Source organism: Trachurus japonicus, chromosome 3, assembly GCF_045865225.1.
Source record: "Trachurus japonicus isolate A0001 chromosome 3, Traja_1.0".
Classification (NCBI taxonomy): domain Eukaryota; kingdom Metazoa; phylum Chordata; class Actinopteri; order Carangiformes; family Carangidae; genus Trachurus; species Trachurus japonicus.
The window spans coordinates 36,506,573-36,520,155 of NC_140909.1; the positions used below are offsets into that span (position 1 = coordinate 36,506,573).

At 43.2% G+C, this 13,583-nt stretch overlaps 1 protein-coding gene across 1 annotated transcript in view; it reads left to right on the forward strand.

Annotated features, from left to right (window-relative positions):
- The window catches only part of LOC146990332 (CD151 antigen-like), a 29,744-nt gene extending 21,658 nt beyond the window's left edge, over positions 1-8,086 (forward strand). The window contains exons 4-8 of the mRNA XM_085771877.1: positions 1,442-1,516; positions 4,460-4,564; positions 5,806-5,964; positions 6,573-6,659; positions 6,759-8,086. Of these exons, the coding sequence (XP_085628003.1) occupies positions 1,442-1,516; positions 4,460-4,564; positions 5,806-5,964; positions 6,573-6,659; positions 6,759-6,818 (486 nt within the window). The 3' untranslated portion in view covers positions 6,819-8,086. The remainder of the gene's footprint in view (positions 1-1,441; positions 1,517-4,459; positions 4,565-5,805; positions 5,965-6,572; positions 6,660-6,758) is intronic.
- The last annotated feature ends 5,497 nt before the right edge of the window (positions 8,087-13,583 follow it).

Here is a 13,583-nt window from a genome sequence, read left to right on the forward strand (position 1 = left end):
ATTTGATGAGTTTGATGAGAGAAACCAAGAAATCCCATTAGCCTCCGTAGCGTAGCTCTGAGCAGCTCGCGGCTCTGCTCCGCCATTCTAAAAATAGCTTGCACTGACAATTAAAGGTAATGAACCTACTGCTATGACTATAGGGATTATGGCAATGGGCCAATTTCCCAAAATGTTGAACTATCCCTTTAAAGTTTTATCATATGTTTTGACAGGGTTTTTTATTGTACATTGCAATGATTCCTACCCTTTGTGAAGCTTTTTCTTGCTGTTGTATTTCAGTATCAGGTTACATCAGTTATATCAGAAACACCCCCGTCTGTGGTGTAATGAGCTGAAAGTGACCTAACAAGATCGTACCGACTGTCTGTTTAGACAATTTGTTCCATCCTCCAGTGTTCTGAGATTGATCTGACTGTTCATTCCCTCATCATCGTCACCTTTATGCTCATTGATTAAACATTTTGCAGGCCTGCCACATGCTGCCCTTGAAGTTTCAGACTCTTGCTGTGTCCTAGTTCCATATTTCATGCTAATTGTATATAGTTTATATACTGTCTGCTGCCGTGGCATACCGGTGGTGCAGCTGATGCCAGAAGTCAGTGTGAAAGAAGTTGTTTATAGAGATGAAAGAACAGAGAATTACCAGCTGAATCTGTAGCACACAGCCTCTTAGAGTCTCAGCTCTTTATTTATCTCTCCTATCGCAACGTCACCGTTTCTGTTGGGTCTCATCACTCTCACAGCCCTGTTTTCAGAAACAGGAGGCAGCTGCTTTCTGTGGAAAAGCTTTAAGAACCAACAGCACACAACCTGCTGAACAACAAATGGCAGACAGACACACTTAGAGACTAGTTGGTGAGCACATGTTTGAAGTTGGTTGAGAACAAAACCGGAGCTAAAAGAGAGTGAACATTGGACTTGTGTTTGCCACATGGCCACAAACGTGACGCCAAGTGACTGAAAATGCTGCTTCAAAACTGCTGGGTCTTAGAAAAAGCAACTTAAAAGATCACAATCAATAATCAATGATAAAAAAAGTTGATGCAGCTCAGTCATTCAGTCACTCAGTGTAGGATTTTATGTCTTCTATTAACAAATCAATGAAATAACACAGTATATTTAGGTATTTAATCTCCTGTGAGCAGCACCTGTGCTCCATGTGCTTTGCATCTTGGGAGAATAGTTATGGATTTGAGACTGTCGCTGTTTTCCATCAATCAGAAATGTATTTCCAGTGAAACATTTATCTCAGTTGGATGTATTTAATCACATTAACACATCAATAAATCAAGAGCTTTTGTTCACACTATCTTTCCAGCTGCACTGCAGTGTGTGCCTTTAAAATGCTCCATCTGCTAGATAAGTCACCTGTCACTTCATCACATCAGGCTGCACTGACTGTGTTTCTTTTCCTCCCAATGTCCCCCTGTGTCCACAGTACTTTGTCCTGCTGCTGTGCATCTTCCTGTTGGAGGTCCTGGCTGGCGTCCTGGCGTATATCTACTACCAGCAGGTAATCCCACTCGGGCCACTAAAAAAGAAAGGATTTTCAAATATTCTGTATTTTAGAGTGCATCCTGGAAGTTATATATTAGGTTGTATGGAGAAGCAGCTGGGAAATCCGGGAAGAGAGACTGATTGAAAATGACAGGAAGGTGTAATTTAAAATTAAATGCATGGGCGCGATCTGTCTGAAGAAATAAGACTTCACTAAAAGGTGTTGGCGTTTAAAAAGCTGGTGAATCTTGTGAGTGCAGTTTTTGATCAATGTAGTTCTTTATCAAAATGTCAAAAAATCAAAGTAAAGTAAATTAAACCCTCATCTGAAAATTAAACATGACATCTGTGTGTTCAGCAGGAATAATGGATCAACAGAACATGCTGATAAAAGTTAATCAGAGCACAAAGTCTGAAGTGTTTTGATAAATCTCAGTTCCCACGTAGCACAGCCTGCCCTGGAATTTCATCTACGACAAAGGCAGCATGATAAATGAGATCACAGTGAGGAAATATAAGACAGCCCATTAAAAATACAAATATCAGACTGACCATATTACTCGTGGTACATTTAGTCCAAATGGAATGAAAAATGCCTCCAGTAGTGCACATAACGAGGCTGAATGCTCTGTCAGAGGAATTAAAAAAACATCTTCTGACTTTGAACTGAGGCACCATTGAAGTACAAAGAAATGAAGAACTCTCACGAACACAGGTTAATGATTTAAGAGATTAAAATACTGTTTAGCAATACAAAATATGAACTAAATATTCATGTGATTATTTTCTGGTTGATGCAAAAGCTAAATTAAAACTGACAGCCTCCCTCGGAGCAAGCAGTTGCAAATGAGAGTGCTCTTTTTCTGTTTTGTTTTTTTTTGTCTTGTGCAATATTAACATGACACAGCTCCCACCCCGACTAGTCTGAAAGTCTGGCGGCTCGTAGCTCAGCAACAGGACTTTTCTCAGTCTCGAGGTGCACTGCTATCATTATAACTGCCTCATTCATAATACACAACTCATCTGAACACGAGCAGTCACCGAGCACCACGGCTCTCTCCAGCCTCCCGAAGCTCCGTCTCCTCTGCTCACTTCAAAAAAGTCTCACCAAAATCTCCGAAGCCACTCTTCCCCTCACTCACACTGTTTCCTCCATTGTTATTATTCCTCATTCCTCACTATTGTAATTAGTTATGAGTTGAGTCATGAGATGAGTTATTAGCTGTGCCTTTGTCAGAACGGTAGGTTTTTATCGAGCTGCTCCACCGACTGTAAAGGAACATACAGGTTCCCTCCGTCAGAGACCTGCACTTTCCTTGTGCTACTTGCAGGCAATGAGTCATTAATAATTATTATATAAATTAGCCTACATATAAAAATCAAACAGTGTTAAATCTTGTTGACATTGAAACTAGAAATAAAAAGTTCTCTTGTAGCTTAAAATACCAAAATGTTGATTAAAAGATCTTGTGACTGAAAACAGCATAATGTGTTAAAATTATAGACTCTCCACTCCCATCAGCTGAAGCACTGAACACTAAGTGCATAATCGAAACAGCAGGTAAAATTATAACTTGTCTGAAATCAGTTTAAAGCTCTGCTCTGTGGGAGACAACCAGCTTCAGGTTGCAGAATACTTTTCCTGATGCTATAAGGACTGGAAATGTTGTAGCCTGCACCTTTATAGTGATACACTCAGCTCTTCATTGTTTAGACACTTACAGTAGTTATGCAACTGCCTATATGTTGTGTATAAGTGATGTTTTTATTGCCATAACAAAAACAAATTGCGCTGCCTCACAACTTCAGGCTAGTTGCATCTTTGTCATTTGGCTTTTTTTTTTATCATCTTCATAAATAACAACTTGAGTTACATTGATGCAGCAGCGTCAACTATGGTCATGTAGCTCTGAGGTTGCATGCTGCAGAATAGAGACCGTCCTGCAAAGAGGAGCCCATAGGTTGTTAATACAGCAGGTTATTATAACCCATAGTTAGGTTTTGTTGCCAGGCAACATCTAGTGGCTGTAGTAATAACACCAGGCGCAGAGGGAAAAGTGTGTTGACGTAGTAAAGAGCAGCAGGGGAGCAGAGAGTGGAGTTCGATTCCCATGGGAAACCACGCAAGTTGTTTGTTTTATCCACGAGCGTTCGGCAGAGTTAACCTCACTGTTGCTGTTGTAACCATGACAACAGAGATCATCTTAATGCAGAGGAAGGACTGATTTGAACATCAGTGTCTGGGGGAACCAGGTTGGAGGACTGGTTGCAGCTCTCTGTCTCTGTTGCAGCCTCATTTCACAGCCTCACACGTGTTTGTTTTCATCTGTGCGTGTTTAACGTGGTGCCACAGCGCCGCTCGCTCACACACCTGCTCACTGGGCCGTCGTTTTCACCTCTCTGCCGCAGTCTGGCCCAAACTGTCAACAGGTAAAAATGAAAAGCTGAACTCTCCCATCCCTCCTGTTTCCTCCTCCTCCTCTCCTCTTCCTCCTCTCTTCTCCTCTCCCTCTTTGTCTCATCTCTCTCCTCCCTCCCTCCCTCCCTCCCCTCCTCTCTCTTCATCATTCATTCCCTTGATATCTCCTTCACGCTTTGATTTACAGTGGTTTCCCAGCTGGCTTGTTGCCATAGAAACTGAGCCCCCCAGACCTCCCGCTCCTACAGCGAGCATCGTCTGCCGCTGGTTTAAGAGAACAGGGGGAGAAGAAAAAGAAAAAAAGAAAACCACACAGACAGACTTGTAGCGTCTTGGCCCCGGCTGCGTCCTCGTCTGCTCCTCCGTCGTTACAACTGTTGTCATTTAATCCTCTCTGCTATTCATCTCATCAGTAGCAAAATCAACTGGTGCAACCCATTGGTCACCAACGGTCGTGCTCCGTGCTGGCCTTGGGTCACCGTGTAGTGGGCTGCTGGTGCATGTATTTGTGACCGTGTGTGTGTGTGTGTGTGTTAACAGTTGAACGAGGAGCTGAAGCAGAACCTGAAAGAGACCATGACCAAGAAGTACAAACAGGAGGGCAATGAAGACATCACCGACGCTGTGAACAAACTGCAGCAGGAGGTGAGCGTCTAGATGAACCAACTGTACCAGATGGAGGTTCATTTAAAGTTTTATCAGTTTCAATGTCAACACAAACCACATTGTAACTGGTGTTTACTTTCAAGAGTGCAGACACACCCACTGTTTTCTTTTTCTTTTTTTTTCTTTGACTCAAAATACCGTGAAGCCAGAGCCGGACGTGAGGAGGAGTTTGGAGTTTGTTTGCATCCACACCTCTGTGTCATAAATGAACCTTATGAAGAGTCACATGGACCGGCATGTGGCTGGCTGACTGGACTGAGTTTTGGTAACCTATCATCCCATCAGATTAGAGATTCTGGTGATGGGGCCGAGTCAAAACAAATCCGATTCTAATCCCTCTGACTTGAGCTAAGCATGATGGACTTGTCTGCACTCGCTGCTGTAATTTACCCCCTCTTTTACTCACACCAGTTGACAGCACATGAAGGAATGGATAAATCTGAGCTGCAGCCGAGACTTCACTACGTTTATATTTTATGCTCGGTTTTTCCAGTACGAGGAGCCCCCAGCTATCAGATGTCAACATTTACTCTTTCCGCTTTCTTCTAAAATGTTATTTTCTCGCATTTCCAGTCATTTGTTTGGACTTGATGCACTTTCACTAAAAGGAATAGTTTCACATTTTTGCCGGGTTTCCCCCCGTGTGAAGAGTTACTGCAGGTGAGAGAATGGGTGTGAAGGTGCAGTCAGCAGCTGATGGCTCACCTGCCACCGTCCAGCACATCCAACATCCATCTATTGACTATGGTCTGACATATAGAGACAAACAACCTCGCACACTCACATTCACACGCCAACTATAGTCAACCTACTGGACACTGGAGAGAACACAGGCACAGAGAGAAGATGCAAACAAACTGAATAAAAAGACAGATGTTTAGTCCAGTGTCAAGTGTTGTGGTTTTATTGGCTGTTGAGTGTTGATTTGGGATCAGTTGTGAGACGATCAGCAGAGACTCCAGGACTCTTTACTGCTCCTACCCCCCCCCCCCAGTCCTCTGGTGTAACTCTCACTTACAAAGCAAATAGCCTATTTCCCAAAAATGTTAAAGCATTTCTTGCGCAAATGACCCAGAGTTCAGCTTATCTCATCTTGCTTTAGTGGAGTGCGGTATTGATCGGAGAACAAAGCGGTTTCTTGTTTATCTGTGTCCTCCTTTTCCTTTTTGCCGCTCGCTACCTGTGGAGTTAAAAGTGTTTTCCATCCTCTCCCATGTCAGTTCAAGTGCTGCGGCAGCAACAACTCATCGGATTGGGCCGCCAGCATCTGGATCCGCTCCAGAGAGTCGGATCTCCGGGAGGTGCCTGACAGCTGCTGTAAGAGTCCCACCGAGCTCTGCGGCCGCAGGGACCACCCGTCCAACATCTACAAGGTGGAGGTGAGGGGATGAAGGGTGCTGCGGGTATCAGCAGGGGGCCGGGTTTCACTACTGGCAGCTTGATCAGTAGGTCCGTCATGTCTCGTTCTGGAAACACAGTGGAGCCAACATATCAGAAGCGTATACATTAGGGGTGGGAATCTTTTACTATCTCCCGATCCGACTCGATTCTGATTTTTGGGGCTACGGTTCGATTCAAAACGATTTGATTTATAATGATTTCTGCTTCAGTCTATCGCTGTGCAAAGGATCCTCATGATCTACTCCAGTCTGCTTTGCAAGACAGAAAGTCAAAGTGTCTTTGTCACATTTATTGAGTTTTAAACATTTATCCATGCTTAGATGGAATTGTTGAAACTGTTGCATAAAAGCAATATAACATATTGCTTAAGTAACAAAATTAAAAGTGCAGTTAAACATGCTGCCCTTTAAATTCTAAGGAAATGGAGGCTGACAGCCAGCAGATTTGTATTCTATTCTATTCTATTCTGAATAAATGAGAATTGCGATTCTTATGTGAATCGATTTTTTGGCACCCCCCTAGTATACATTCTGTTTGTTTGCAGCCAGATTCAGCCGAATGAACACACACTTTGTTTTTCATTTAGGGCGGCTGCATCTCTAAACTGGAGACGTTCATCCTGGACCACCTGAAGATCATCGGAGCAGTGGGTGTGGGGATTGCATGTGTACAGGTGAGTCAAGAACAACACGTTGAGATTAAATCAATGTGTATCCATGGAGATAGCAGTTTTGCTGAATTACATTCTGCTTTCCCTCCATCCACTGCGCAGATCATAGGGATGGTGTTTACGTGCTGCCTGTATCGAAGTCTAAAGTCAGAGCCGTACTAAAAGGCAGCAGAAGAGAAGTGTGTGGGTGACGGAGGCAACATCATCAGCACATGCTCAACTCAAACGGCCCATAGGTTCTTTTCATTCGCCGTGCGCATCAGAGGAAGGAGAATTTGGCAAGTGATCAGATTGCACATCAGAGGATCTCATTTTGGTAAACAAAGGGTGGAAAAACACTACAAGGTTTCTTGAAGTAATTAGGCACTTAAATTGCAGTCTCAGCTCCATCGTCAAGATCACAGCGCTGTGAGGGAAAAAAGCCTCCGAGAGAGAAACTGATGAGAATTTTAGCACGGATTGTGCAAATTAGTGTGCGACAGCCTCCACGGTACCGAAACAATGTAGTTTTCTTCCACTCTGATTCCCTCAGTGTACATTCCTACGTGCGGACCAGGTGCTACAGCGGAGAGCGGTGTAAAGATCAGTGGAGTAAAACTGGCATTTTGCAGAACATGTTAATCCCGGTGGCAGCAGCAGCTTCTCTTTCCCAGCAGCACGGTTTAACAAGCCCACCTCTGGGGCCCTCCTCTACCGCTACAGCGTTTTGTTTCCACATTAACCAGCCACTCGTGCAGTTTAAATCTTTGTTCGATAGCGGCCTTTTAAACTTTTGAACTGTTAGTTTTTATACTTTGTAAATGATGATTTGAACTGAGGTGCTTTCTTATGGCTTTTTATTTTCTCTTTTAAAGCTTGATATGGAGACATGTCAGTGTCATGATCATGTTTTTAATCAGACTTGTTAAGATGAGACATGATCTGCTGGTGAAGGTACACTAGTGCCTTGCTAAATAACGTAACTGTGCCAGTCGAGTAATGCCAGCATTTTTACCCTGTATGACCACTGTAAAGTGTAAAGGCTGATGCTAATGAAGTGACTCTGTGATTGTGTTATTGATACAGTATTGCTCATAAGACAGTGCCTCACATTTTTTAATTTTATCACCACCTTTTGTATTAAACAGTTTCATCCACTGATGCCAAAGTTTCAAACCAAGTTTTGCGAGGACCTACTGTAACTCTTCCAGCCTCATTCAATGTATCTACTCTTTTTAGACTGTTTTCTTAAATTAAGTTTTTTTCATTACTTTTCAATAGACCATGAATATATTATTGTATTTAACAAAAACGTGGTAGAAAATACTCATAGTCTCTCACTGTAATTAATGTTTTTTTTTCCTGTGTGCCTCAAAGACAACTCTAAATTAATCTGCTGTATTTCTGTTTTTGTGATGAATTTTACCTTGAATAAACACTGATCAACAACACACCTCTGCTCTGTTTGCTTTCCCAGGAGAAGCCTGGCAGCAGGTAGCTATAGGAACGCTGTAACGAGGAGCACCCGCCTTTTTAATTCTGTTAATAAATTCTGTTGAGCAGCAGCGTCCTTCACCTCGCAGTTATCAGGTCGCGTCATCCCAAAACCTGCCAAAATAAACCATTATTGTGTAAAGACAAAACCATGTGTCTATAACCAGTGGCCCTTACACAATTGGCACCAGCTTACAGGTGCATTAGTGTATTAACCCAAAGTCAATTCCCTAATGTTACTGTACTGTGGTGATGTAGATGTGGGACAAGAGCCATATTGACGATAGCTGCCGGTGGATTATATCAGCTATACCTACATATATAGGGCCCTGTAATGGGAGTCATTCTGCTGAGGGGAGGGGGTGGGGGGCAACACCAGCCTATCTGACCCCCCCTGTACTGTTGAAGAGTGACTGTGCATCAGTGTCAGTCCTGCAGACAGCAGCAGTTACTATATGCAAACACAGGGAGGCAGCACCTGCCAGGCTTTCAGCAGCACTACACCACACTGATGAAAACAGCTGGTGAGTGTGTGCAAAACACCCAGAGGCTATTGAGGATTACCCACACACACACTCTCACACACACTGCCCAAACACACTCAACACTGTTTTCTAATTTAGAATTCATAAAAGCTTCAATTTGGTCTCTTAAAACGTTCAAAAAGGAGAGAGGCCAGTGTAAATTATACATGCACACAATCAAAGTGCTCACTTAGTTGTTGCACTTCAACTTCTCAACATTTTGTTTGTGAAATTTGTCATAAGGATTCATCTAAAAAAAAAAAAATCAAAAAAACCCTGCTCCTCTGTGTACTCTGTGACAAACGGAAAGGAAATCAAATGGCAGACCGGTCAGCTCACCGCCACAGACTACTAATTGGTTTCCAGTGGGAATGCTAACAATGCTAATTAAGCCATTTCTCAGTTAGTGAAGCTGGCAGACTGAGGACATTTCCCCTTCGTGTAGCAGGCGCACATGGTGAAATGAAACGACAGAAATCAGCGTGTATTGTCATCGAGCCCCTTAACCGGTCTCTCACTGCACACCTCGTGAAAGCTGAGTCATCCCTGGCAAAATGAGCGGGTGACTCTTTTTTTTTTTTTTTTGTTTCCCCCCTCCTCTTTCCTCCTCATAGGGGGGGGGGGGGGGGATTCAGCATTTAATGTTTCCATTGGAGTGAAAGTAGTTCAACACATGGCAATTTTAACAGGGCACTTTTCCAAAGCAGCAGACATCTGTGGAATGCAAGTCGTCTGCCCTGCTCTTGACACAGCCGCTGCCTTTGCTTGTTGCCGGAATTTGACTTTAAATAGATGACAGAAATTATGACGAGCCTTTGAACAAGCACTGTGTCCAAAGCAAATGTGCCCTGTTGATGAAAACTATAATAAATCTCCCACCTCTTTGCCAGCCCCTTGGCTAGCTCCACTTGCTTACAGTGACAGCCCCGCACACAGGGCTATAACACAAGGGCTATGTTAATAATGCCAGTGCATGACATTTCCAAAATATCTCCTTCCAAAACTCTCTAAGCGTTTGTCCATTCGCTGCACATGTCACCTGCTGCACCTCGGCCTGCTTGGCGCACACAGCAGAGAGAGGTATACGCTATTTTCAGTCCAGAGGGTTGGGGTTGAGGGGGGGGGCAGGGGGTTGGGCCTTGTAACACCCCTCACCTTTTTTTTTTCCTGGGAGGTGATGTGATTTCTGTGCATACGAGGCGAACAGACACCAGGGAGCTGGGCTACAGTTTGTCTGCAGCTGATGACAGGAAGGAGGAGGAGGAGGAGGAGGAGGAGGAACACGCGGCCGCTCATGCCCAGGCGGGGTCACCCAAGGGCGAGGGAGAAACCCAAGGGTACAGAAACCTGTGTCTTAATTGTGGCTGTGTTGGTTTGTGTAATTTTCAGCTCTCCTTAACAGGAACGGCTGAGGTTCAGAATTTGTTTGTTCCAGATTTGGTTTCACGGCAGTTACATTCATCACGAGCTAAAACGGTCCCTGTCCTCACCAGGGGTCGTGTAAAGGTTAAGGTTAGGTAAGTTACAGTTAAGTTTAGGGTTACCTATAAGGGAATGAATGTAAACAACCACAGTGTTAACCAACCTGTGGGTCAGGACCACCCAAGGAGGTCGTATGATAAATCCCAGGGGGAATGATGATGATTAATATCATGGGAAATAAAAATTCAAGTCAAGTTTCTGCTTATTTTCTCAGACTTCCCTCCAAGTTTGAACCTTTTCCTAATAAGAATTAACTACTTAAAATTAAAATAAATCAATCTGACCACAATGAATAACTCTTAAGCTCCCTGTCCTCAAGGGGCACAGATATACAACCTTCAACCTTACACTGTTTTATAGGAGGTCCCAAACCAAAAAGGTTAAAAAAGGACAGTGTACTTAACATATAGAGAGGAAACGGAGAGGAAAGCACTGCAGGTGATTCTGTAAGTAGAATATTTTATGAGGGCTCTGAACCTTTATAGCTGTGACTGTGACTTTGAGCCAGCAAATCCTGTGCTGTGTTACCACACGTGAATACTGGAGGTCTAAACATAATCTGCTCTCCCTCTCTCTCCCTCTCTTTAGCCGTGTGTACCCTCTGCATCCCAGACGCCTCGGCTGCAGGCACAGACATCTCAGGTCATTTCTTTGTCATTCAAGACCTCAGCTGTTTACATTGTGTATGTGCGAGGAGAGAGAGAGAGGGCAGGAACGTGTTGGTGGTGGTGGTGGTGGGGGTGAACAAATGTAATCTTGAGTCTGTAGATGGCAGCAACACTCTTGGCCTATCTGTCTCAATAAAATGGAAGAAAAAAGAAAAAAAGTCTTTTGTCTTGGCTGTCAAGGGCTGCCAACCGAAATTGAAATTAATTGGAAAATCCAGCGTGGAGGGAGGAAAAAAAAAAGAAATCCACTGTAATCGTGAAATAAATCCACTCGTTACCAAGACGAGTCGTTTCGCTGTCCGTCCTTGTTTACCTCTGCACGTACGTACAGAGGCCAAATGCATGCAAAGTCACGCTCTCTGAACATTCTGAAGGAAAACACTTAAATATTCATTTATTAAAATCTGCAACATGCAGAAATGGATTAATACGCTGTGACTGATACAGAGGAGCAGCTCCTATGTCATGATGATGGTGACTCCAGGTCAGGGATGAGGCTCATTGTGCAGCAGAGGAAGTCATGTCACTTTTATTATGCTCACTTGTTGGAAGTGTAAATTGATGTGTCGAACATGACTGATTATATTTGGCTATTTTTACACAGTTATCAACAGTGTTATTAAGTGCTGACTTCACATTTTCTCTGTGTGTATGTGTGTGTGTGTGTGTAAGGAGGGTGCTGATTACATAAGTAATTTACATTTCCTCCAATTTGAGAGTGACTGGCTCAGCGAAGTGAGAGACTTTGAGCCCCGGCAGCTTTCAAGCTCCACCCTCCGACTAATACTGAGGAGCTGTGTGAAATAAAACCTCTCGCTGAGCTGCCTCTCAGCTTTTAGGGAGATGTCACTTGTGCATCTGTTGGGAGAAAGGGAGCCACTACAAGGATGCACATGGTGGGTAAAGCTCCTGTGTGCTGACAGGAGGCTCACATGTGGCTCTTATCCCGCTGCATGCAGATACAGTACCGTACACCACATACATCACCCCCTCTGTCAGTCACTTGCTCACTCAGGCTCGCTTAAGCCCTCGCCCGCTCCCTGAAGCGTAGCGCCTCAACATCTGGCTCTCCATCCTCTCTCCATCCCCCCCCACCCCCTCCCTCCATCCCTCCTTCTGGGTCACGTCCCATTCGGGCAGAGGAGATTCTGAGTCCTGAGGTTTTTCAGACCTTCTCCAAGGTGGTTTTGACCAGCTGGCTTTTGATCTTCCTCCGGGGCGCTGGGTCGGTCGGGGGCTGTGAAAGATGGAGTAGTGAGGGGGGGTGTGGGGGTGTGTGGGTGGGGGTTATTAACTTTGGTCGTGTCCCCCCCAGGGATGGCAGCGGGGTTGCAGCTGAGCTGTAGATGTGAGATGAGAGGGAGTCAGTGAGGCCGTGGCCTTGGATGTAACACTGCTGTCATCCTGCTGTGTCATTTAAGAACAAAAGGGATTCGTTTTAAGTTTGCACCACATCTATCTGGTAGAGGGGATGATCTGCTGGATGCTGCTGCTCATACCGACATGTTAACTAGACAGAGACACTTTAATCTCAGCTTCAGTTCAGATGATTAGATCATTTTACTTTTACTTTTACCCTAACCCTTCACATATGGTAATCATGTAGAATAATAAAACACAAACAACAGTCTCAAAGGAGGTTAACTCGAAAGCAACTGGACTTAGTTATTTGTCTGGGAAGACGTTTCACCTCTCATCCAAGAGGCTTCATCACAAACAAATAACTAAGTCCAGTTGCTTTCGATTTAACCTCCTTTGAGATACTATGACCTGGACAAATGAGAATATGCACAGGCTTAGAAAAAACAGTGTTGATGGAGCCCTTTTCAACATTTTTCAGATGTTGTTAGCAGTTCCATAAGGAGACACTTCCTTGCTACATATCTTAAGTGGTTTGACTTACATAACGGTTAGAGTTGTTTTAGAATTATCAACAAAGATTGGAAAAAGAGAAAAAAAAGATGGTATCACATTCATTTTGTGACCTTTCACCTGCGATTGTGAATTCAAGACTGTGACTTATATGGAGTGTTTGTCATTGTTTTATTTGTAATTCTATCCAAATAATAAATAAAATTATTTTAAAAATATTAAAAAATAAATAAATAAAATATTTTTTTTGGCTGTTAAATGAGATAGGATCATATGCTTCTCAACACATTCCTCTATCAGAAAGGTGTAAAAGGTAAGTCAAAGGCACAATACCATGTTATTGGGGAAAAAAAGTTTTTAGTTAATCATTTACAATTTGATTTTTGAAGTCCTGAATTAGTAACAGCAAAATAAGCCTCTGTCAATGCTATATTCGGATCTATGTTAGGACTGGATGAATTATTAATGAGTTAACTTAACATGTAAGCAGGGCTTTAATATCGCTGGTCAAAGTTGAGCTAACTTCCACACTTTATCCAAGACTTCATCATGTTTTATTAGCCGATTGCATGTTTTGTATTACAGCTTCATCTTGAAAGTAACTTGTACCTGTAGCTCTGGGATACGAGCAGTGGAGTATACAGTATTAGTGTCTGAAATGCTTTGGATAAAGTAGCATTAAATGATACATTATGGTACAAACTTCATGTGCTTTAAGAATTGCACTTTGTTACTGTCTATCATTGTGTTTGTCAAGTCAAAACGCATCCTCAGGGAAACTCAAGGATTCATAATAGGGTGAGCAATTTTTCACTGCGTTAACGAGTAATGTCAAAGCCTGAAAGAAGGCGGGTTTTATTAGTTTGTGAAAATTTGACATCTGTAAAATACGAGGTCTTTTACAGGAC